General features: G+C 42.2%; 1 protein-coding gene across 1 annotated transcript in view; it reads right to left on the bottom strand.

Annotated features, from left to right (window-relative positions):
* Positions 1–526: 526 nt before the first annotated feature.
* SAMD7 (sterile alpha motif domain containing 7) overlaps positions 527–26,787 on the bottom strand; it is a 40,394-nt gene continuing 14,133 nt past the window's right edge. Inside the window, 9 exon segments of the mRNA XM_061634502.1 lie at positions 527–1,131; positions 1,134–1,367; positions 3,846–3,956; positions 7,774–7,892; positions 11,369–12,051; positions 13,607–13,685; positions 18,210–18,346; positions 21,545–21,671; positions 22,154–22,297. Coding sequence (XP_061490486.1) covers positions 1,090–1,131; positions 1,134–1,367; positions 3,846–3,956; positions 7,774–7,892; positions 11,369–12,051; positions 13,607–13,685; positions 18,210–18,346; positions 21,545–21,671; positions 22,154–22,297 — 1,676 coding nt within the window. The 3' untranslated portion in view covers positions 527–1,089.

Genomic DNA, 26,787 nt, shown 5'->3' with positions numbered 1-26,787 from the left:
CAACAACTTTGGATGTGTGTAAAATATCCAGGGCAAAAGCCATGGGTTCTCCAGAGGAAAGGAGTCCTTCTGTTCACATAAGGGTCCCTTCTGTTTGCAAAAAGGGTTACAATACAGTGGAATCTCCTGCTAATGGAAGGGAAGGAGGCAATTTTCACCTGTTCTTCCCTGTCTGCAGCCTCCCAAGCCACTATCCACTCGTTCCCAAAGGATTCCCCCCTGGGGGCTCCAATACCCTATACAAACATCTGGCATTCACTTTCATACTGTGTTTATTTTTCCCCCTCAGCAACCCATCAAAATAGCTAGAGGGCCAAGAAGATATGCACTTGCACAATGGGTACAATCTCTGCAGAGCTGTCTATCCTTACAGATGTAATAGCTCTCCTTGGAGCCCCCATCCTATGGTTCCAAGGGGAGGGAAAATGACCAAGCTATTCCCGGCTTGAAGTCATTCCCCTCCCTGCACTTTAGGGGCATATTGAGGGAACAAAGGGCCTTTGGATCCAGTGGATCTAATGTCTCCATTGATCTGCCCTTGAAATGCCCCTGGAATGCTCCTTTTTGCCCTTAATGTACACACACACACGGAACACGAGGCAGTTCAGCAACACTACTGGCAGTAGCAGATGGTATGGTAGGGCAGAGATGTTTACCTGACCTCCCAGCAGGTGAATTGCTGCTACTTCTTGGGAGTGAGAGGGACAAGGCTGTGGGTAGAGAGGGAAAGTGCAAACACACTAATAGGACCACTGGATTGGCTCTGCACTCCACCTCTCTTCCTCTCCCAGTAAGCAGCAGCAACTCACCTGCCAGGACGTCAGGTAAGCCTCTCCATCCGCCCACACCATTTAGTTTACTTAATGTATTCATATTTACTGAACAAATTGCACTTGCTAATTGCCCAGATGCATAAATTTCAGTTATTATACTAACAGCACAAAATGATGTATGTATTTCAGTCCTTTTAAAAATGCATGTACCAAACTGCACTGAACACAGATTACTTCATGCTTCCAAATGTTACATGTGTTTTAGATGTTCCCTGGTGCCCTATGTTACACTGCCCATTCTAATGTACGACCAGTTTCAAGTTTTCTGATAGTTGATCATATGGAAATCAGTCTGAGGCTAGTTCCAGCTACATCAGATGTATTTTCCCTGCCTTCTGCAACAATCTCTTCAACTGTTTTTGAAGTTTCTGGATCCTGGGAACAAGGACTGGCCAGAGCATCGCCAGTACTGTTGCAATGAAGAGGAGAAGCCATACCTGGGGGAGGTTCAGAAGGTTTGCCTGCAGCAGACGGAGTAGGCATGGACAAAGGAAGTTTCATCATGTAGAACATATTGCCCAGGCGCAGGGACACCTTTAAAAAGAGAACCAGTTACAGTTACTACTTTTTTAAATAATGTCAGTCGGATTTGAAGCCCAGCTTAACTCTGCACATAAATTGTATAGCAGACGTCCATGGGATTGATGTGGACATGACATTTGAGCATTTTGGGTCTGGGCGATCAAGCCATTTTGTAGTAGCAAATCAGAGCCTGAATCTAGGATGTCTCCTATGTCTTCTGTCTTTCTCCCTCTAGTCCAAATCTAGGTGAGGCTGGAGTGCTTTGACACAATTTGTATTGAAAAAGGAAAAGTTGCACTTAGTAGTCTAATATTTTCCTTCTCTTCTACTGCTGCCATTTATCATGCGTAGAGACATCAATAGTGCAAGTGATGGATTTGATCAGATAAAGCTAAAGAGAGGGAGTGAGAGAAACTGAGGGGACGATTAAAGCTTAGCAATGATTAAAATGAAAAACAACACTATTTAAAGGCAAGACAGAGGAGGTTAATTCAAACTGAAAGAAGATAGGAAGACAAATTGTAGGATGGGCTGGTATTAAATCTTGTTTGTAAAAACAATAAAAGGAAAGTGGATCTTTATTCATTTCCCCCCTCTTTTAAAAGACCTGTCAGAGAAATAGAGCCACAGGGAACAATCTTCTACTGGCTTTGGGAGGGCAGGAAAAGAAGCTGCTGCTTTTAAGTGTATTAATGTAATAATATAAACATATTTACTTAAGTTAGGGTTCTTTTTTGGTTTTGGACGCAGGTTCAATCATATTTAGAGTGCAGTCCAAGCGGACCTGAAAAGGGATGGTGGTGTAAAAATTATGCATAAGATGCCCTCTCCTGACACAGGCCAGCAGAGGAATGCCACCAGTTGTGGTGGCATCCACTATCGCAGATACACCAGCTTCACCTAGGTGGGCTGAAAGCTACTGCCACAGTTTCCCATGCAAGGCAAGGGCAGGATGGCAGTAGCTTTGAATCTGTTGGATCCTAAGCCCCCCAAATCACCTGAGTAGATTTCCCCTCCCAACCCATTTAGGATTGCTCCGCGCCCTTTTTTATGGATTCTGAACATTTTGGATAAAAGGCTTCATCCGCAAGCGCTGTATACTGCTGAAATTTATGGAGGTAGTACTTTGGACATTTTCCAGAACAAGCTCCTCAGAGTCATCTCTTGGCACAGCATTTTTGAGGGTTGAGCCCAGTACAAGGACTGTAGGAGTTAAATTACACCTATACCCTTTTAACCACTGGATTAAACTTAGTGTTTGAAAAGAAATGCTTAAGTGATCAGATGGCTGTCCTACTAGCCAAGTTGCTACCAAAAATTTAATCTAGTATTGCAGTCGTAGTTTCTGTCAGAATTATTTTTGTTCTTAAAAGGCAGATTTGGCCAAATCCAAATTTAGGTCTATGACACTTCCACCCAACATTATAAATATAGCCTCAGTGAACAGCAATAAAGCTGCACTGTGATTTTCCATGTTCAAATACCAGCATTGTTAGAAGATTATCTTGCTGTAAGTAGTTACTTTCTACTGAAAAGAACTTTATCCTATTAAAGTTTAATCTCATGCCAACAGTTGCGTTGGACAAGAAATTTTCCTATGTTCTTGAGGCACAGGACATCTTGTACTTTTTTTTTTTTAAATATCCCATTCTCATATCAGTTAGAAATAAATGTCTTCCCCAGCTGGTACGTATTAGGTAAAGAAAAGTAGTCAACTCTTTGATACATTTACTTCTGTTAGGTGTCAAGAAGTATTATGCAAGTCAGTAACTTATGCTTTAAACATTATCTTATCCTGCTTTTATTGAATCCTGTGTTGTGACCTGTTACCACAATCGTTGTAATGAGAAGTGGTTTTGGCTGACTTACCTTTTGCCCATTGTAATAATCTGTAAAAATAGGTTCTATTATTAACCACGTTATAGATTGCAATTTTGGTTAGTTCGACTGGACTGAACTAATGTAAACTCTATTCCACCACTGGCTTTGCAAGGCATTCTCTCTGATATTTCAATCTCCAGGTTAAATATTTCTAGGTAGGATAGCTGTTATTATTCAAGGCAGTTTCAGGTTTATTTTGTAAGTTATAGAATGCTCTTGGATTCAGTGTTTCATGCTGTGCTAGTCTCTTGTTCTACTTCTGGACTTTCAGTTGGGTGTACAAACACAGAACCCAGAGCATGGAAGCTGTTATATAGCCACACCCTAAAAATCTAATGTGGGGATGATTTGTATGCATGCCAGTATCTGAGACAGATGTGGATATTGTTAAGATTCTCTATGTATCTCAACCTTTTTTTAGCAAACCTATATGGTCCTGTGTTTGATTACACTTTTAAGCAGCCAAGTGCATTGTGAATTTAAAATGTCACAGAAATAATAAAGAGCTCAACAAAAGCCATAACGAGTGAGTGAAAATTTTACGTATACATTTTCTATATCACACCTTGCATTTGATATTTTGATTTTCACTATGTCTATTCACTGTACCTGAGACCGAATCTTTAATGCTGGTCCAAGTTTTAATCCCATTGTGTCCAAAAGATGTGCTTCTGTGAGTAGTGGTAAGGTTTCTCCATCAATAGCATGATCTTTAAATATCTTAACAAAACAAAACAATAAAAAACCATGGTTGGTGAAAACCTCAGCTTTTAAATGTTGTGGCAAAAAAAAGTAGCAGAAACATACCCTACTGAGTGAAATATAAGAAAACAGAATTATTTATTCCTTCTTTCAGGGATGTATTAAGTACAAGGAATTCTTTACTCAACTATATTCTAGAATTGCATACATCCTTGATCCATCTAACACAGCCTTTCCCAACCAGTGTGCCTCCAGATGTTGTTGGACCACAACTCCAATCAGCCTCAGCCAGCATTGCCAATGGTCAGGAAAGATGGGAGTTGTGGTCCAACAACATCTGGAGGCACACTGGTTGGGAAAGGCTGATCTAACCTATGCTTATGCAGATTTTTCCACAGAAGGCAACCAAACACACCTGCCCAGTTCATCTTGCAGTTCCTCAAATGTTCCAAAATACAGACAGTATTTTGCTCATAGTGCCTAAGTAAAATGTTCTGAATAGTCTACCAATGGAAAACCACAATGTCCTCTTTTAATGCAACAGTTGCTATTATGTTCTGACATATTAGAAGGAGCAGATCTTGTAGTTATCATCATAGCATGGTTCTGAGTATGGATAAAGCCTTGCACTATATGCTACAATCACCTGGACATATCAACAGCACCCCCTTAATTATTTCATCTATGTGCCAAATTCAGACATTTGGTGCTGCAGAGAGGCATTCCAAATGCCTGCCTTACACCGCTATAACTCTCTCCACCTGAAAATTCACCAAAGCCCGAGCAGCTTCTAAAAATGGTGCAGAAACATTGGTGTAGCACTCCTTCTGGGAGGAGGAGCAGAATATAAATTTAATAAATAATAATTTTGGCTGGATTTTGATGGGTAAAGTTCCACTTCTAGATGCATAAGATCTTTAACTAACAGCCAAAGAATAAACCAAATCTATTGGTTGCTTTGTGTTATGGATTTAAATTGTACATTGCCCAAATCATAACACTTATTCTTCCTGGAGAACCACTTTGAGAAGTGAGAAAGTGAGGTGGCTAGACTGTGCCTCAACTCCTATAGTAGTTTACCAGCAAATTTTGTGACTACAGACTTCTCCTTCTCTATGCCTCTTTTGCTGCTCGAATGGTATCCCTCAGAAAGGCAGATTTAGCCAATAGTTTCCTGATTACCGATTGCTTACTCAGCCATGGCCAATGTGGTGTCCTCCAAATGTTGCTGGACTTTCCAGCTATAGCTGGTTCACCAGCTACAGCTCCTTCTGGACAGAGATGACTTGGGCATGATACTCCATGCTCTGTTAACTTCCAGATTGGATTATTGCAATGCACTCTACATGGGGCTGCCCTTGAAGATTTTTTTTTTAATTTAATTGTATTAAGGAACAAGGTTAACAAAAACTGGTCATTACAAATCAGCCAGTACAAGGTAATTAAAACATAAATCACAATGTGTTGTAGTATCCCAATATGATATAACCCAACAAATAAACTCCCCCCCTCCCTCCACTCCCTGGGAAATCGCGGAACTGGACAACATTGCAATCCAAATATATAAAAAGGAAAAGCCGTTTAACTCAACTATATATGTTTTGCTGTTGCTAACAGTTGTCCATGTAAGTCATGTTCCAAAGCATACATAATAAATTTCTACCATGTGGCACTAAAATTCTTTGTCTTTTCCAGACCTCGGGAAAAAAGAAGTGTATGAGTGATTTTCTCCAGTAAAGCTATGTTCCATGCATTTCTCAGCCAAGTTAGTACATATAGTCTTTTAGTTCTTTCCGTCATTGAACCACTGTCTGGCGTGCCGCTAATAGCAAGAATTATACCAAGTACTTAAATTTAATATCCACATTCTGTTCTTCATATACGGATAGTAAAAATAATTCAGCTGTGCATGCAATATTTTCCCCTGTAATCCGGAGGCGCTCTCTGTGAACCTCCCCCAAAATCAGAATTCAGGGGCAGGTCCACCAGAAATGAAATCATGTGTCCCAGTCCTGGCATCCCCTCCAGCAAGTAGAATTAGTTGTAGAAGTAATTTGTGCAATTTGAATTGGGGTTCGATACCAATTATGGGGTATTTTTAAAATTATTTCTTTCAGGTTGGTGGAGACTGATTTAAATGGTTTGGCCATCCATAGCACATGCCATTTATTATCCTCTGTTTGTATTTTTATATCGTCCTCCCATATTTGTTTGGGAAACAGAGAGGAACCCATTTGGATTTCCAGCAAAATCTTATAGAATTGCTTCACAATGCCTTTCCCATGTAAGCCCTGGTCTTGAACAATATGTTCAAACTGCGTAAGTGGCCTTGTGGCATGTATTTTAAAGTTCCCTAAGAAGATGTGCTATCTGTTGCTCCTGTAACCAATTAAGGTTCAAGAATATCCAGTTTCAACTGTTGCAATGTTACAGGGAGTCCTTGAGTGAAAAAGTCCCTAAGTCTAAAATATCCATTTGTTTCCTATTTTTTATTTCTACTGCGAAGAGTGCAATCCGCCAGGTCTGGGTAAGAGATGGGCTGCCCTTGAAGATGACTTGGAAACTCCAACTGGTCCAAAAAACAGCAGCCAGATTGCTAGCTTAAGTTTCTTTCATATACAGTATTCTGTTTTATAACAAATGCATTGGTTGCCAGTTTGTTTCTAAATGATTAGGCCCCTAATATCTGAAAGACCGCCTGCCTCCCTACAGACCCTCTCAGGTGTTAAGATCAGCAGAGAGAGCCCTCTTGGTGGTTCTGCCACCTCACAGGTTTCAGGGCTGGCAGCCTGGGAGAGGGCATTTTCTGTGGTGGCTCCTAGGTGGTGAAAAGACACACTTTACCTTGGCCTTTCACACCTGAAATAGGTGTTTTCAGGACCCACCCTATTCCAGTGAATGTAATATAATTATTTTTAATATTTAATTTTAAATAGTTGTAACCTGTCCTGGGACCCGCTGGTGAAGGATGGGTAGTAATAATAGTAATAATAATAATAATAATAATAATAATACAATTTCCATCATCCCTGGTCATTGGCCATGCTGGCTGGGGTTGATGGGAGCTGGAGTCCAACAACATTTAGAACAGTCTTTCCCAGCAGATGTTGGACCACAACTCCCATCAGCCTCAGCCAGCATTGCCAATGGTCAGGAAAGATGGGAGTTGTGGTCCAACAACATCTGGAGGCACACTGGTTGGGAAAGGCTGATTTAGAGGATGCTATGTTAGCTATCCCAGCCTTACCTAATGGAATGGAGAAACCCCTATTGTGTTGTACTTAGTGCCGGAGAAGGACTTAATAGTGCCAAACAAATTGTCAGGTCCACTCTGTTTCACTTTTCAAAGAAGCTATGGGACCAATCACAGACCTCCCATATAATGTGTAGTTTGCTCCTATGTCAGTTTAAGAATGCAAGTATCTGGGCACCCACATTAGTAACACTTAAAAATGAAGTCAGCCCATACAAATTATGAGGATGGTTTGAAAACAAACTTTCAAGTCTTTTCTTTTTTCTTTGATTTTACCCATTGAAATTCATGACACTTAAATTAATCTAACTTTTGCTGAGTTGTGCTCCTAATTTTTTTTTATAATTTGATTTAAAATTAATTTAAAAAACCTATTTAGACAAACCTGCTATGGAATAAATATTCCAATAGAGCCATCAAGAGCTGTATGGGCCCAGCAAATGACCCAAGAGCACCTGATGTTTCATTAGTACTAAAGCTAAGCGGATCTGGACCTGATCAATAACTTGGATAGGAGACTAATGGAAGCCTCATATAAGAATTAAAAGAATAATACATAAAAATTACAAATATACTGCTTACCTGTGCATAATCTGAACATCCTGGAAGGCTTATGATAAAAGTGTATATGTCTTCAATAGTCCACTTTCGAACATCAATGGCAGAAATGTCTTCTCCATTCAGAATCAGGCTGGAAGTAGCTATGGGAATGAAAACAAAAACAGTTTTTGCATTCAGTGGGTGACAAAGAAACAAGCAAATGTTATCAAATCTAATGCATATGTCTAGAATCTGTGTTATGCATTGTGTGTGTGTGTGTCAAATTAACTATTACACTGAAGCTGGGTGTAATGTAACTCACCCCCCCCCAACAGTGGCTTCTCCTCTTGACAGAGTCCTTGGAACAAGATTATTTTCAGTAGAGAATGAAGAGGCGGAGCACCACCTAACCCTTCTCTTGCCTTGTGCTTTTGGCTCCATCGGGTCCAGGATCCCCCCTCCCCTTCTCTGGGTACATTTTGAAAAGGAACAAGTGGCCACTCTGATTTACAGCACACCACCCTAATGCAGCTTGTAGTTTGGCCCTGACATCAGTCTTATCATCTCATCAGCTATGATTCCATGCATACAGATTTCACACAGAAAGTATATGCAACATGGAATTGGGATTCCTGAGAAATATAGCTTAATTTTTAAAAAGCAAGTTTCCACTAGAAGCTAAAATGATGAAACTGAAGTTATCATACTTTGAACACATAATGAAAAAACAGGATTCACTAGAAAAGACAATAATGCTGGGAGAAACAGAAGGGAGTAGAAAAAGAAGGCCAAACAAGAGATGGATTGATTCCATAAAGGAAGCCACAGACCTGAACTTACAAGATCTGAACAGGGTGGTTCATGACAGATGCTATTGGAGGTCACTGATTCATAGGGTCGCCATAAGTCGAAATCGACTTGAAGGCACATAACAATAACAACGTTTCCAACAGCGATTGCAAAAGGCTTCATTCTTGAAGTGGCAGAACTGCACCATGCATTGCTACTGCCTTCTTCCTATGCCTCAAGTCATGATACCATCTCCTTCTACATCCCCTACTCCAGAGGTAGTGAGCCTCTGGCCAAGGGGTCCAAATGTAGTCCTCGAAGCCTCTCTGTCTGGTCCTCAGGACTGTCCCCAGGCCATACCCCGCCCTAGCTAATAATAATAATAATAATAATAAATTTTATTTGTTAGTCGCCTATCTATCCGAGTTAACGGACACTCTAGGCAACTTACAACAACAGATTAAAATACACTGTACAATTAAAAGACAAATCATCAGTCATTCTAAAACATCAATTTATACATCATAAAACTAATCCATCCCAAGGATCCCGTAGGCCTGCCTGAATAGCCAGGTCTTTAAGGCTCGGCGAAAACTAATCAGGGAGGGGGCATGACGAAGACCAAAAGGGAGAGAATTCCAGAGGGTGGGGGCCACAACCGAGAATGCCCTCTCTCTGGTCCGCACCAGCCTAGCTGTTTTGGCTGGTGGGACCTAGAGGAGGTCCTGTGTGGCTGATCTTGTCAGGCGGCATAATTGGTGATGCTGGAGGCGTTCCTTCAGATAAGCTGGGCCGAAACTGTATAGGGTTTTAAAGGTCAACACCAACACCTTGAATTGGGCCCGGTAAACAACTGGTAACCAGTGTAGGTCTACTAACACTGGGGTAATATGATCCCGCCAGCGGCTATGCTTAATCAAGCGTGCCGCCGCATTCTGTACCAGCTGCAATTTCCTGACCGTTTTCAAGGGTAACCCCACATAGAGCACATTACAGTAGTCTAAGCGAGAGGAGACCAGGGCATGTATCACTCGTGGGAGCAGGTGCACAGGAAGGTAGGGTCGCAGCCTCTGTATCAGATGTAATTGATACCAAGCTGCCCGGCTCACTGCTGAAACCTGAGCCTCCATGGACAGCTGGGAGTCAAGAATGACCCCTAGGCTGCGGACCTGGTCCTTCAGGGGTAATCTTACCCCATGAAGCACCAAGTCTGTATTCCCCAACCTTGTCCTGTCATCCACGAGCAACACCTTGGTCTTATCAGGGTTTAGCTTCAGCCTGTTCTCGCCCATCCATCCACTTACGGACTCCAGGCATTTGGACATGGTATCCACAGCCAACTCTGGTGAAGACTTAAATGAGAGATAGAGCTGAGTGTCATCCACATATTGGTGACACAGCAGCCCAAAACTCCTGATGATGGCACCCAGCGGTTTCACATAGATATTAAATAGCATGGGGGAAAGGATAGAGCCCTGTGGCACTCCACAATTAAGAGGCCAAGGGTCTGAAACCTCATCCCCCAATGCCACCCGTTGGTACCTGCCTGAGAGATAGGAATGGAACCACCGTAAAACAGTGCCCCCTATTCCCAATCCCTCCAGGCGATTTAACAAGATACCGTGGTCAACGGTATCGAAAGCCGCTGAGAGATCTAGGAGGACGAGGAAGGTATATTCTCCCCTATCCAACACCCTCCTCATATCATCCACCAGAGCGACCAAGGCTGTTTCAGTTCCATGTCCAGTCCTGAAGCCCGATTGGAATGGATCTAAGTAATCTGCTTCATCCAAGTGTGTCTGTAACTGTTTGGCCACCACTCGCTCTATCACCCAAGAATGGTAAATTAGAGACAGGGCAGAAGTTATTCAACTCTTGGGGATCCAAGTAGGACTTTTTCAAGATGGGCTTTATCACTGCCTCCTTGAAGGCTAATGGCATTGCACCCTCTTCCAAGGATGCATTTACCACTGCCTTGATCCCCTCGCCCAGTCTCTCTTTGCAGCTCATAATGAGCCACGAAGGGCAAGGATCAAGCAGACAGGTGGTTGGCTTCACAGTACAGAGCACCTTGTCCACTTCCTCAGCGAGGAGAGGCTGAAACCGATCCCATTGGACCGGAATGCAACTGGCTGACTCTGGCCCACTACCTGTATCCATGGCGTACGGAATCACGCACTTCAGGCGCTCGATTTTATCGGCAAAGTGTTTAGCAAATGTGTCACAGGAGGCTTTGGAATGCTCCATGGGTTCCTGAGCAACTGGACCGACCAGGCTTCGGACCACTTGGAACAACCTCCTGGGACAACACTCTGCCGACGCAATAGAGGCAGCAAAGAATTCCCTCTTTGCTGCCTTTGTTGCCACCTGGTAGGCGGCTATTGCTGCTCTGACCAGTGTCCGATCTTCTCTCACACCCATCACTGGACTTATTTTGCAGCCTCCTTGAGTGTTTTTGCCTGACTGGAATATGTCTTTGATCTCTAATAATGTCTTTTAGTTGCCTAGATGGAGGATAGGGAGATGTGTGTGAGTGTGTGTAGAAACTAGCCTACTGTACAAACTTAAAATTTACATGCATTGTTCCACCCACTTTTGCCTCTGGCTCTGCCCACCGCTGGCATATGGCCCCTGCAAGGTTGCCCAGATGAGAATGTGGCCCTTGGGCTAAACAATGTTCCCCACCCTTACCCCTACTTCTACCATAAAAAAATCCTTCAAAAGAATTTTTGCGGTTTTTTGAAAAAGCAACCCTGTGTACAGCCCAGGGCTAAACACAGAAAACAGACATGTGTTTTATTTTTTAAAAAGGAATCCAAAGAGTGAAATGTAGTCACACTTAACTTACCTGAAGGTAGCAGTTGGTTGCTGGGTACGGAGAAGCCATATGGCAGAGCCGAGAATGTGAATGCTGATGGATACACATACTTTTCGTGAAATGCTGGGCAAGAGTTGTTGGGATCTTTCTCATTTCCATTACTGCAGCTGTTTCCTTCACTGGGCATTTTGGGACGTACGGAATGCTTTCTCAAGCCATGTTCATATTCTTTGTCATTTTTCGCAGCTGCAGGAGAAGGCTTTGCTTGGACTTGGCTTACTTCATGCTTGCTCAGTATTTCAACTTCTGCTTCTTTCTTGTTCTCTTTCTCTTCTTTGGCAGTCGCGCTGGCAGGGTCCATGCTCTTGTCCTCGCCATGGCGCTTGACACCAGTGAGATTACACTCAGCAGTTTTGTGATTCCCAGTTCTCCTGCCGGGCCGGCGGCCTCGCTTCCTCTGCAGAGTGCTGACGGGCGGGTAGGGGCTGGTGGCCATTACCACAGTGTTGCCATGAAGTTAGTCGAGGGTAGTTTGATGGACATGCATGTCATTAGGAAGATGGCCCTCAGGCACTCTGTGCCTCCCTCGGAAAGCAACTGGGCTAGCTGGGATGCCGTGGTAAAGGAAGGGGCCTTCCAGTCCCAACAATCCTTTGTGATGAGCTTTCTCTATTTCTTTTTGTTGAAAAATGGCACTCATTTCCATCTCCATCCTTATGCAACGAACATGGTATAAGCAATGAGGAAGGCATAAAAGATTAATTCTTTCGCCTCCCCCTTTCTTTCTCCAAGCAGGAGTTAAAGCAAGTGTGGTTTGTTACCTGAGCACTGAGTTGGAGCTCAGTGGTAGACCACATGCTTCACATGCGGAAGGTCCTACGTTCACTTTTTGGCATCTCCAAACAGGGCTCCTGTTTGAAACCCTGGGGTGCCATTGTCAGTTAGACAGTACTGAACTAGATGGGCCAATGGCCTCACTTGGTGTAAGGCAGCTTCCTATGTTTTCTCCCCACACCCCCTATTATTACAGTTTGTCTTTCTTCTCAGGTACTTAAGCCTGTCTGTATTTATGAATGTATTTAATTTTAAAAAATGTCTCATTAAACAAAAGCGCAAGTTTGTTTTGGAAGTGTCACGGAAACTTGCAGAAATATTTAATCAAGCAACAAAAATAAAAACAAACACTTGCTAAATAAAATTAAGGGTGGTATCCAGTGGTGTCCCCACTGCTGACAAAAGGTATCTGTCAGTAGGAAGGAAGACACAACAGTTTGTGGCAATTTCTCTTCCCCCTGCCCCTCAAATCTGCTCCAAAGGGTTCCCAACCCTCTAGAGGAGATATTGTGAGGGGGTAGAGAGAATAGCCAAAAATTACCTCCCTCTGTGTTTCGCTGATGGATACCTTCCATCTGAAGAGGGGGCAGCACTGGTTACCACCCCAGTATATGGCAATCAAAAGTCATTTGAAAAGTCACAAACAGGAGCATAATTATTTTTAACAAATTGGAGAGTTTTTAAAAACAAGTCCTTTGCAATACAATTAAACAAGCTGTAGGGTTGGGCATGAACAAGCCTTTCTAGATAAAAATTTCCAAGGAAAGAACTCAAACACCATATTTAGAAGCCTGCATCAGAAAGACAACCCATGTAGAATTCCACAAGAGTCACTGGCAGTCATACAAATGCCCCTGTGGTGCCAACAGCACACACAGCTGGTGACGGTTCTGTGACTCAGCAATCTTCAGTGGCATCATAAATATTGCATGTTTAATCTCTGGCAATGTATTTAAAGGCAACTTTTACAACAGGGCTGGAGAACCTCTAGCCTGTGGGCTAATCCTGGCTTGCCAGGGAGTCCAGGTTGTCCCACAAGGCCATTTCCCCCAAACCACGCCAACCCAGCCATCTGATGTCACCTGATGGGTATAAGTACGGGATTAACAGTGGCTGCATGCCCCTGTTCCCAGGAGGATTATCAGTGGTTAAAACCTGCTCAGTTCGATATGATTCCTTGCAAACCCCTTCCTGATTCAGGAAGTGGTTTGGGTCTCTGCTAAAACAGAGATGTTTTTCTATCTTTTTAGCATCCTGCTAAAATGATATCTCTATTTAGGAAGGGAATTCTATGCAAAGCCATTCCTGAATCAGGAAGGGGTATGCATCAGAATCTCCTGCTAAAAGGGACTGCAAAGCACCTTACACATGATGTCATTTCTTCCCCCTCATTCCTCCAGCTTTGATTTCTAGGACACGTTGCAATTACTTTACCTGGCAATATTTTGTTTCTGAACCAATTCCTGCCTTCTGGTTACAGCTTCCATGGATTCTGGTTGGAGAAAACTATATCCTAAAAAAAAATTGGTAGAGGGCTAAAGAGTATTAGTTGAATAGTTCTGTCATGTAAATTTGGATTAATGCACACAAAACAAATGAAGAGGTACCTAAGAGACCTATTAGAATTATTACTACCCACAATTAGTGAGAAGCATAGCTGCCACAAGTAATCAGTGAATGACTTGCATGAAAAAAAGTACAGGGGCATTCTCTGCAAGAGAATGCAAGCGAAGTGAGGCAAGCAGATCTCATTTTGCTGAATTTCAGTTGCAGGCTCATTCAAACAAGTCACTGTGTAGGTTACTCCATGGCATTTTGCTGCCCAGTTCTATGTCACACAAATTTTCTTAGCAATGTTTTTATAATCTGCACTTCATCTCAACCTGTGCCCTCGGTGAAAGCTTCATTTCGGGACTCTGCAATGAGGAAATCAGTATGTCATTAAAGAGTTAAGAATTTCTCTGCCATGTTCCTCACAATATCTCTCCAGACATTGTGAGGAGTATTTCCATTGCAAGTTTCTCACTTGCAGGAGAACCGGATTGGCACAATAAACAGGCACCACAATCTCAAGTATATTTTGCTTATAAAGATGTCCCACTGATTTTCAACAGAACTAACTTCCAGGTAAATGTGTTTGCTTGGATTGCAGCCACGTAACCCAATAATTATGTGGTCCTTCCCCACTCCCAGGCTTTGTGAAATTTAGTGTGTGTAAAATTATTTAGTGGGGCATACTGGTCACCAGATTACACAGAAGAGGTCTGCTACTTTTCAACCCATAAAAGAAGCCATTTTGTAAGAGAACTAATTTTATTTGAAAAACATTAGAGGGCATGTAAATGCTTGCCAAGAGGAAGAGAAAATGTATATTTCTATTGTATCTAAAATAAGGAAAAGATGCATGTGTATTCTGGAATCTGACTGTGACTAGTGAAGAATTTCTAGCGTGTGAATAGACTGTCTCAATTACTCGGATGTGGATTGCTGCTAATCGGGCTCCGGCTTTTCCCCCAGCCTGTTGTAAACATTAAGGTGTATGCAACAGCCCCACCAATAGATGGCAGTATAGCCTTTTCTTCGCTACTGTTTTATTTGGTCCAACTAATATCAGCTGGTATAGCATAGTGGGGAGGAGAGCCTGGCTGGGAGCCCAGAGTCTGAGAGTTCAAATCCCGCTTGTGTCTCCTGGGTGTCAAGGGCCAGCTAAAGATCACCCCCACAGCGAGTAGCACCCTGTGCAGCCGTGGGCAAGCTGCATAGTCTCAAGGAGCCCAGTTGCCCCCCAGCTGGCAGTTGTGGACAAGGAAGGGGCTGGCTTGTGCAGCTGTGGCAAGCTGAGCAGGCCCTAGCCACCTGGGGAGGACTAGCCTCAGAGGGAGGCAGTGGTAAACCCCCTCCTGAATACTGCTTACCATGAAAACCCTATTCAAAGGGTAGCCATAAGTCGGGATTGACTTGAAGGCAGTCCATTTCCATTCAATATTTGTACCTCTCAGGTTGTGTTTTGGTTGTTGGTTCATATAGTGAGTGTGTTTTTAATATTTAGCATATCTGCTAATGTTATTTACAAGTGGGAACTGCAACAAAATGTTCAAGTATGGCGTGCTCCTGTTCACCTTTCCAGTCAGCCAGCCAGCCATGCCCTTTTCTAGCATATTCCATGCCATTTCCCCTCCCACCTGAGTTTCCATTCCCCCTCCCCAACAGTCAGTCAGTAGTCCATGGCCACTGGGCATGATCAGTCATTGGGCTATTTTGCAGCAGACTGCCTGGGGATGGGTGGAGAATCAGCAACTGACTGGAAGGCTATTGCTTTTTCTCTAAAAAAAATTCTGAGTACTTCTACAAATTCTGGTACTTTGCTGGGCCCACTGATACCTCCCTCTTGTCATAGGAGGTGCCATTTTGGCTACACAAGCCAATTAATTAATTTGTAAAATGTGCATAGCTTTGCAGATAAGTTTTAAATAGTAGTTCTGAAGCAAAAAAGTGTGTGCGTGTTATGTGCCTTCAAGTTCATCACGACTTATGGCGACCCTATGAATCAGTGACCTGCAAGAGTGTCTGTTATAAACCACCCTGTTCAGATCTTGTAAGTTCAGGTCTGTGGTTTCCTTTATGGAATCAGTCCATCTCTTGTTTGGTCTTCCTCTTTTTCTACTCCGTTTTTCCCAGTCTTTTCTAGTGAATTATGTCTTCTCATTATGTGTCCAAAGTATGATAACCACAGTTTCATCATTTTAGCTTCTAGTGATAGTTCTGGTTTAATTTGTTCTAACACCCAATTATTTGTCTTTTCCACAGTCCATGGTATCCGCGAAGCTCTCCTCCACCACATTTCAAATGAGTTGATTTTTCTCTTATCCGCTTTTTTCACTGTCCAACTTTCATATCCATACATAGAGATCAGAAATACCATGGTCTGAATGATCCTGACTTTGGTGTTCAGTGATACATATTTGCATTTGAGGACCTTTTCTAGTTCTCTCATAGCTACCCTCCCCAGTCCCAGCCTTCTTCTGATTTCTTGTCTCCATTTTGGCTAATGACTATGCCAAAGTATTGACAAGTTCACTGTCCCCAATGTTGACTTTAAAGTTACACAAATCTTCTGTTGTCATTAGCTTAGTCTTTTTGACATTCAGCTGTAGTCCTGCTTTTGTGCTTTCCTCTAAGTTTCATCAGCATTCATTTCAAATCATTACTGGTTTCTGCTAGTAGTATGGTATCGTCTGCATACTTTAAACTATTGATATTTCTCCCTCCAATTTTCATACCTTCTTCATCTTGGTCCAATCCCGCTTTCCATATATGTTCCGCATATAGATTAAACAAACAAGGTGATAAAATGCGCCCCTGTCTCACAGTCTTTTAGATTGGAAACCAATTGGTTTCTCCATATTGTGTCCTTACAGTAGCCTCTTGTCCAGAGTATAGAGCAAAAAAGTAAGCTGCCTTAATTTTCATTTTTACATGTATGTTGTAGCAATGGCTGTTTGTCTTTGCAGGTTTATTATTTTAGCCTTGAACCTCTTTCAAGTGTTGAGGAAAACACAGATAGAAAGAAGTGACTGCTTAGGGAGCCATAGTTTAGGACATTCAAGGCCATACAATGTCACCCCATCAGATCCCTGCAGATTTCCAGCCAGCATGGCCAATGGTCAGAGATAATGGGAGTAGCAGTCTCACAACAACTGGGAGGCCACAAGTCCCCCAGCCCAGCACTACAACAACAGTTAGGTAAGAATGCTGTAGCCGTCATCTTCCACAATGTGTTCTCCAAGGTCCTGAGAGCCCTGCCATATTGGATGTGACCCTAATTTACCACCACATGACTTTGCCCAATCAGTAAGTGCCACTGCTGCAGCCTGCATGCTCTAGATGGGGGTCACACTCCCTCTGAAGGAGCAGGTTCATAGTTTGGGGGTTCCAATAGATCCACTGCTGTCGCTTGAGGCACAGGTGGCCTCAGTGGCACTGAGTGCCTTCCAGCAGCTTAGGCTGGTGGCCCAACTGCAACTCTATCTGGACAGGGATAACCTGGCTACAGTAATCTATGATCTGGTAACCTCAAGTTTGGATTATTGCAATGCGCTTCACATTGGGACTACCTCTGAAAACAGTTCAGAAGTTTCAATTAGTGCAGAATATAGTTGTTGATGGGTTCAAGGTGAACAGATCATATAACACCAATTCTGTTCAAATTACAGTGGCTGCCTGTTGGCTTCTGAGCCCAATTCAAAGTGCTGGTTTTGACCTATAAAGCTCTGTATGGCTCAGGACCCCAATCTCTTCTGGAATGCCTCTCCTGATATGAACCTACCTGGACCCTTATATCTTCTTCTGAGGCCCTTCTCCAGATCCCCCCTCTTAGAAAGGCTCAGAGGATGGTGACAAGGGAGAGGGCCTTTTCAGTTGTGGCTCCCCATCTCTGGAATGCACTCACCTGTGAGGTCTGCCTGGCACCTTCCTTGACATATTTTTGGCACCTGGTAAAGACTTACCTTTTTCACCCAAGGGATTTGATAGACTGAGATGATATTGTTTGCATTAGTATGCTGCCTAAGCTTTCTGTGGCTGTATGGGGGTGGTGGTTGTTTTATTATTTTGTTTTATGGTATGATATAGTTATGTTCCAGTAATGATTTAAAATGAATGCTGATGAAAGTTAAAAAGGAAAGCACAAAAGCAGGACTACAGCTGAACATCAAAAAGACTAAAGTAATGACAACAGAAGATTTATGTAACTTTAAAGTTGACAATGAGGACATTGAACTTGTCAAGGATTATCAATACCTCGGCACAGTCATTAACCAACATGAACATAGGAGCCCAGAGCTTGCTGTTATGTCTTGTCACATGTACATTCTATTCACTAGAGCTGTGGATAGCACACTGCTTTTCAACTCAGGGTATCTTCAGATATATTCATTACCTTTATTGGCAGAACCAGAAACTAGTAGTAATCATTCACTTATCACACTGTGCTGTCCAATTATATTATTATTATTATTATTCATCCATTTTCTCTTACCTGGCCCTTGGTAAACACAATTGGATAATAGGTTTGGCATGTTGGCATGTTGTGGGACTGAAGGGCCAAGGTGGGAAGCTATGTGAATCTGCCTGGGATCAGCTGGTGTTAACATCTCAGTTGAAGGTAACAAGTCTCTAGGATGGTAGACAAGCATCAGGTTAAAACAGGCTGAATATGGGGATGCAACATCTGTACAGCAGTTTCTGTAAAGAAAAGCTATTTGTAGGAAAATTAGCAAAGTAAACTTAACAATCTATGACTACTCATTCAGTATCCAGAGCCTTGAAATATAGGTCACATCCACACCATACAGTACATTTAAAGCACATGGCTTCTCCCAAAGAATCCCAGGAACTGTCATTTGTTAAAAGTGCTGGGAACTGTAGCTCTGTGACAAACAAACAACAGTTTCTGGGATTATTTGGGGAAAGTTGCGTCCTTTAAGTGTATGGTGTGGATATGACCACAGCTGCAGGGAGACACACAGCAGACCACTACCCACTGATGAGCAGATTGCCTGCAGATGGGTGGAGCATCAGCAACTACCTGAAGGGCTCCTGGTAAGTGCTGCAGCTTATAAAGGAAAAAGAGTCAGGGGAACAAGAGCATGGGGATCCCCATGCCTATTTAGAATGACTAGTCAAATTCATGTTATTTTATTCTTAGACATTATGCAACTAAAATGATAACTGTTCTGGAAACGAATGAGTGCTCATACTGTGCAGAAGTCAAATACATCTTTAAAGGCTAATTTATGTTGTATGCCAGGTACACATCACCCTTACACATCACTCTTAAGGGACAAGTCCAGTAACTTATGAAAACCACCATTTTGTTGTTGTTGAGTTACATTATTGATGATGATGATGATGAAATTTAACAACCACCCTTCACCAGCAGGTCCCATGTCATGTTACAACAGTTTAAAATTCAATGTTGAAAACAGTTAAAACATTGTTTTAATCTGGAACCGCAGGAATAGGGTGGATCCTGAAAAAACATGTCTCAAGTGCCAAAGGCCAGGGTAAAGAGGTGCCCCTTCAGCATTTGCCAAAAACTGTATGGTGAAGATACCAGACACACCTCTCTGGCTTTCTAGGTAGACAGAGCCCTTTGAGGTCATAGCTAAATATGCAACTGAAAAGAGGAGAAGGAAGAATGAAGTATTTTCCATCCCACTTTGCATGAAAAACTATTATCACTCACAAGAAGCTCATAAAAAACACAATATTGACCATGATTTTAATCTGAAATTATGGCCACAATGCAATACAGAGTTCATCATGCCTAAAACTATTGATTTAAAATTATTTAAATGTGCTTAACTCTGCTTCAGGTTTGTAGCCACAGTAGATGTTCAGGAGGAAAGTACTTCTAGACACTTGACAAAACAACCTGCTCCTGTCCACACCATTTGTTCCTGAATATCTGGCAATCCTAGCAGAATGTATGCACATTGAACATCACGGATTCCAATACCTTACCTCTTTTCTTATCATGTAAAAAGGAGATAGTAATTCTTATGTGATGTTTAAAACTAGAGATATATTTCATATAAATATAGTCGCATTAATATAGCCAATATAGTAAAGACCAAATCCCTAAATATCAAATTGTATGAAATATTTACTTTGTTAAATGAGGAACAATACACACTCAATACACACTAATTAGCAGCTGGAGGGACCCCAATCCAGTGAAGAGAAGGGGCTTTAACCCTTCATCCTCAGTACAGTCCCAGTCTGAATAGGGGGGCCTTCCCCATGGCTGCTATTTCTGTTAGGAAGAAAGCTCCCATTATCACCAATGGAAGTTTTCCTCCTGATAGAAATAGCATGTGCAGGAAGGGAGATCCAGGTTTCGACCATGGTGGCGGCAAACGGTTACATCTCCTCTCCCCCTTCCCTGGTGGCTGTTATTTATTTAAAAGCAAACAAACATGCACACAAATTACTATCATGTCTAATTTGGGCTTTTGTTTTAAGGGTACTCTGTATTATAGTGTGAGGCAAGTTTCTAACTATATATTATTTGTGTATAATCAATCTGTTCATTTTAGACTGGAAATGTTATTAATTGCAAACTCATTATTTCCCCCTCCATCCCTTATTTTAATGTGCACATTATTTATTATTTGCTAAAATATTTACATCCTGTTTTCCCCTGTCATGTCTCAGAGACACCCAGGATGGCTAACGTCATTAAAGTTTAAAACAATGACATAAAATAATAGCAATGCAGACTTCGGCCACAGGATTATCCTTCTGATGTTACAAACATAAGATAACACTATCAAGAAATATTTGACATGGGCCACAGATAGATCTACATCAACACTTTCTCCTCTTTTTCAATTCCAAATGCAGGGCTGTGGACTCCGACTCCTCTATTTTTCTACTGTCCGACTCTGACTCCACAACTCCAGCTCCACAGCCCTGGAAAGTGCTGTAAATGTCTTTTTAAATTGGAAGCTCTTGTAGGAGCATTTTTATCGCTGCCTGAATATGCGCTGATCTTGGCATCTCAGCATTTGTCTTCATCTGGGTCCTGTGTCATACCCTGACACACAAAAGGTTTTCCATCTTTAGTTATGGTGAAATGCTCAAATACAGCTGACTTCATGGGAAGCTTCTCTGACATTGTGAATTTATATTTTAAAAAATTTGTCAATCAAAATTTATTTTGAAGCCGGAGTCAGAGTCAGTACATTTCTACCGACTCTGACTCCACAGCCCTGTCCAAATGTCAAGATTATGTCATGGTTTAGCCTTTAGATCAGCTTTCCCTGTCCTGGCGAGCTCCAGATGTCTTGAATTGCAATTCCCATCAGCCCCAGCCAACATGGTCGTGCTGGCTGGAGCTGATAGGAATTGTAATCCAAAACACCTGGAGAGCTCTAAGTTGGGGAAGGCTGCCTCAAATATTTGTCTGAAAAGTCTTTAAGCCAGAGGTTCCCAAACTGTGGTCCATGGACCACCAGTGATCCACAAGCTTCATTTAAGCGATCAGTGGCATGTTCATATTAAAAATTTAAGTTAATTTTCAAATGTATTTTTTCATGCTATGGAATGCAAATTGTAATGCTAAATAAAAGCATAAAAATGCAATAAAGCAATACAGTACCTAGCACAGCTCATTACAATTGCTACAACAGGTAGAAAAATCATTATGTGGTCTGCCACGACCATAAGGAATTTTCAAGTGGTCCACGGGTGAAAAAAGTTTGGGAACCACTGCTTTAAGTTGAATGACAGCTGGAGGGGGAGGAGATGTTTTCCCTACATAAGCAAAAATCTAAACGAAACCTCTTTTTTTAAGTTAAAGAGAAATACCTTTCCATGAACCAAGGTTCAAACTGTGCAGAAATGGCTTGGATTCTCTGCTGACCTGATCCCATTAGTTGTGGATTTACTGCCATCATCTGGTTTCTCATAATCACCTCTTGTCGCTGCCGTAATTCTAACACAAATCATACAAGTTTTTTCTGTAAATATAGATGTTAGAGGCCAGAACTCAGTGTCTTAAACAGAAAGTGATCCAAAATAGTATATCCGCACCCTTATTTCAAGGTTCTAAGAATTTCATTAATAAATTCAACTGGCAAATTTCTCGAACATTACCTTATGCCTGCCTAATGCAGAGGAAAACAGGATGACAAAATACTCTGCTGTCATATACATGATATTTTATGGGATTAATTGCAATCTGAGAAAGCATTTGCAAGCAGAACTTTTTGGGCTAGATATTTTTCTTGTTTAATATCAATGTGATACTGCAAATACATACATAAATTACAAATATTATTTAAAAACAAACTCAAATTATAATGAAATGTGGAGAAACTTTTAATCAGGTGGAGTAGCAGAGTAGCCATGGCTCCCAACAACACCCAAAGTTCCCTTACTCTAGGCCAGTATTCATCTTACTACCTGCTGCCATACCACTTGCTAACTGGTATAAATGCTTGTCTTCCAAGCTTCCCTGTTCTCCAAAGATTGACATTTTTCTCATGTGATCTCGAGGAATCATTCTATGGAGAGACGGCAGGTGGCTTTTCCACAAGTTATCAGTGAAACTGGTATGAGCTGAGAGAAAAATAAAAGAGAGAGCATGAGTTAAGTAATTTATAATGGAGTGGGTCCTTTGTAAATATCAACGAAACATGAGGCAGACACAAACAGAAAAGGCCCTACTTATCTAAAGGACTACCTCCCTAGACCTCCCAGCATGCGATCATCTAGGAATCCTAGAGTTACCATCTATTCATGAAGTCATTTTGGGTTGCATGTCAAAGTAAGTGAAAGTGTGACTTACCATGAACAAACAAGAAAGCATGCTGGTAGCACACGCTGTTCAAATTGCACCTGCCCAGCTCCTCCCTATCCAAAGCTGGGAGGAAACAAATGAGAGGCTGGTTTAGTGTTACATGTGAACCAGTGGTTATGGTTTGTTTCTCGCCAAACAAACCATGAAAGGAAGCCAAGGTTTGTTGTTGGCTTCCTCTCATGTTTACCACGAGTGCTGGCTAAGCAAGTCCCTCATTCGTTTCCTCCCAGCTTTGGAAAAGAAAGAGGGGGCAGGTGTGATTTGAGCAGCATACACCAGTGCACTTCATTATTCACTGGCAACAGCTCTCCAGGATTTCAGACAGGGATTCTTTCCAGCCCTACTTAGAGATACTTGGGACCTACTTGGGATACTTGGGCAGATGCTCTACCACTAAGCTATGTCCCATCCTAGTGATAGCTCCTAGGTTATGGAGTGCCTTTCCCTTGAAAGAATCTTACATATGGTTCCTAGGGGGCCTTCCATCAAGACAGCTTAATTAGACCAGAGCCTTCTTAGCTCCAGCAGCTGAATGTCATCATATTTATTTGCATATTTATAATCTGTACTTTCATAGAAATGTATCAAGATGGTATACAACATATAAATATGAAACTGGCAAAAAGCATTCTTAAAACATTTTTAAAAATATAAATAAAACATCAATAAAATGCAGATTGGTTAAAAAGAGAAAATTCATATTGCAAAGGCCTGTCTAAACAATGTAGTTTTCAAAAGACATCTGAAAAAAGGGAGGGATGATTCCTGCCAAATCTCTACTGGGAGGGAGTTCCACTGAGCAGGGCTGCTACACTACAGGCTCAGTCCCTAGTAAAGGCCAACAAAATCATGGGGGCATGGGGTACCACAGAGAAATGCCCCAACTGAGGATCTCAGTGATCAAGGTGGAACATAAGGAATCAGACAGACCTTAAAGTGTTTAGGGCTTTGTGAATTAACACAAATACTTTGAACTGGGGGGCATGGTTTGCTATCGGGCAAAATGGCAGTGTAGAGCTGAATCTCCTGAAGCCATGGGGACATTTTTGCCCTAAATGTCCTGTCATCGCTGAGCACACTAACTTCAAAAATCATATCTGGGTAGGTGATGCCATGGGACACACAAGGAGCTCAGCTAAAGTCCCTAAGCTTCATTTGATCTCTGCTATAAGCGACAGTTCAGCCACATCTTCTGAAGATGAAAGCAAAATTAACATGGTGCGGGAAGGCCAGAAAACACCTAAGGGTGGGAAACTGACAAATGCACTGTCAGATGACATTGAATCAAATGAATATATTTCTAAAATAAGGAAAGCGCTCACAGCTGACTGGGCATTAGCACTGCAACCTATAGAAGCGAAAATTGAAACGCTTTCTGCCCAGATTAAAGACATCTCAAAAACAGCTAATACAGCCATGAACCTAGGCCTCGGGCACAGCGAGAAGTTGGAATGGCTTAAAATGAGATGGAGTTACATGTGGTGGAGCAGGATCGGCCTCGCAGAGGCAATATTTGTCTGAGGGGGGTCCCAGAGAAGGAGGAGGGGACCGATATGCATGCATGTCTTGTGAATTGGTTAAACACTTTGAATCTGGATATTGTTCTTACTGCAGATGATATAGAAAGAGCACATAGAGCACCTGGCACTCGTACTAGATCGGATGGCCCTCCGAGGGACATAATAGTGACATTTGAAAGATTTAAAATTTAAAAAAATCTGTAAAGCCTTGCGCAGCCTCCACGTAATAAAATACAACAATGCCATAGTTGACATATATCAAGACCTGAGCCCTGACACATAACCACGAAGGAAGCTGCTGAAACCTTACATGGGAGCACTCCAAGAAGCAAGAATTTGCTATAGGTGGGGATTTCCATTCAAGCTAATAGTACTGCACAATGGGAAATATCTTACAGCTAGCACGGAACTTCAGGCAGAACAACTTTTGCAAGATCTCCACTTAAGCCCCATATGCGAGCAACTCAGAGAGGAACGCAATCCTGCTAGAAACAAGAAAGACGGACAATGGGAGTGTAAAAAAAACACAAAAGAGACAAGAGGAACAAGAAGATTAATCTTACAGGTGTTGGGTTGGAAAATGATTGCAGCAGATGCTCCACCCCAGACGCAGACGATAATGAGGACTGAACTTAAAAAGCTTGATTGCCCTACCCAGATTTAAATCTCCAATTTTATGACAGGACTATATATTAGAATTATAAATGGCAACTTGGTCATTATCAAACTCACCTCCCGTGGCACCTATCATTGTATATGGTCCCCGCTAACTCCCCTGATCACAAGCAGTATGAGGTATTTTTCAGCAAAATCTCATGGCACCTCATAATCATGCAGGTGGCACCACTTGTTAGTTTTGTTGTTTTCCTATTCTGCTTGTTATATGAAGTTTCTCCAGTTACTCAGAGTACACTTCCCTAGGATCTCGCACCAGAACAAACCATGGAACTTTCTGCCCACAACCTCAACACTCCCTTCACAAACACTATGACACAGTCACTAGATAAACTCAGAATACTCTCCTTAAATGTCAGTGGCCTTTGCAAAGCCATCAGACAAGCCAGGGTAATGGCAGCACTTAAGTGTGACTCTTCTGATTTCATTAGTTTGCAAGAGACCCATCAAAGCAAAAAACAAAAAAGCAAACTCTTAAAGGAACCTGGATAGGAGAAGAAATTTGTGCCGAAGGAATGTCAAAGGCCAGAGGGACAGCGATATTGATAGCAAAAAAATGTCCTCTGATAGTTTCTGACTCATTCACGGACCCGAATGGGTGTTATGTCAATGTTAATGGCAGGCTAGATGGCGAAAACATAACTGTGTAGTTTCAATATGGAAGCCTTGAGCTGAAATTCCTGGTTTGGCTATGCAGCTCAGTTAGGTTGCTTTGGGCAAGTTCATTTAAGCCAACCTCTCTTGCAATTCTGTCAGGAAACAGTGTTTCTAAAATGAGAGGTGGAAGGGGGCAAAGATATGGACAATTCATTCACTCTGAGCCAGTGTGGTACAGTACACGGACTGGAATGGGAGAGGTGGCCTAGATTTAAACCCTTGCTTAGCTATGAAGCTCACTGGGTGGCATTATATAGAGACTTGGGACTGGTCATTAAGAGACTTGACATGTGATGTTATCAGCATGCTGATGACACCCAGCTCTATTTCTCTGTCACATCTAAATCAGGAGAGGTAGCGCTTGTTTTGAACTAGTGCCTGGATGAAGTGGTGGGCTGGATGTGGACCAATAAACTGCAACTGAATCACAGTAAGATGGAGACTCTGTGGGTGAGTGGTTTCCAGGTCCAGGAGATGTGGAGTTTGCTGATTCTGTATGGGGTTGTACTGAAGGAACAGGCATGTAGTTTGGGGGTGCTCCTAGATCTTCTTTGACCATGGAGACTGAAGCGATCTCCATTGCAAAGAGAGCCTATTATCAACTTTGTTTGGTATGTCAACTATTCCTCGACAGGAACAGCTCAGCTGTGACTCATGTGTTGATAACTTCTTGATTGGACTACAGCAATGTGCTCTGTGTGGGCTTCCCTTCAGACTGATCTGAAAGCTGCAGCTATTACAGCATGCCATGGCTAGGGTGTTAAGTGGGGTGCCTAGGTCTGCTTACATCACACCTGTGCTACAGAAGCTGCACTGGCTGCAGGTTAGCTATCAGGCCATTTTCAAGGTTTTGTTACTAACGTGCAGTTGCTGCGGAACAACAGCAGAAGGCCATTGTCATCATATTCTGTTTGTGGGCTTCCTATAGGCATCTCCTCCAACTGGCAGCAACTCTCCAACATCTCAGGCAGGGGTGTTGCCTAGTGCTGTTATCAGAGATGGCAGGTACTGAAAATGGAACCTTCCGTCTGCAAAGTAGGGGATCTTCCCTGTCCGTGGCTTCTCTCCATAAGGATTATGAAATAGCTAAGAACCTCGAAGCTGAATATTTAGAAAAGCATATGCACCAGCTGTCCAAGACTGCATTCATGTATGACTCTTTACTGATCCTATTCTGCAAATCTAGGTTGCACAGCACATTTTATGGATAAAGACAAGTTAATCTCTACTTTTAGAGCTTTACCCTCAACAAACCCTTCTTGGCAGCAGACAGAACCACTCACCCAGTGCTAATTCTGTCTCGGTTTATTAGGCAAGGGGTGGAAGGGCAGAATCTTTATGAACTAAAAGCATTTGCATGCATTTAATCATGTGTATGAGAGCTCAAAAGAGAGAGA

Source organism: Rhineura floridana, chromosome 7, assembly GCF_030035675.1.
Source record: "Rhineura floridana isolate rRhiFlo1 chromosome 7, rRhiFlo1.hap2, whole genome shotgun sequence".
Taxonomy (NCBI): Eukaryota; Metazoa; Chordata; class Lepidosauria; order Squamata; family Rhineuridae; genus Rhineura; species Rhineura floridana.
This window is presented reverse-complemented; position numbering and strand designations above follow the sequence as displayed.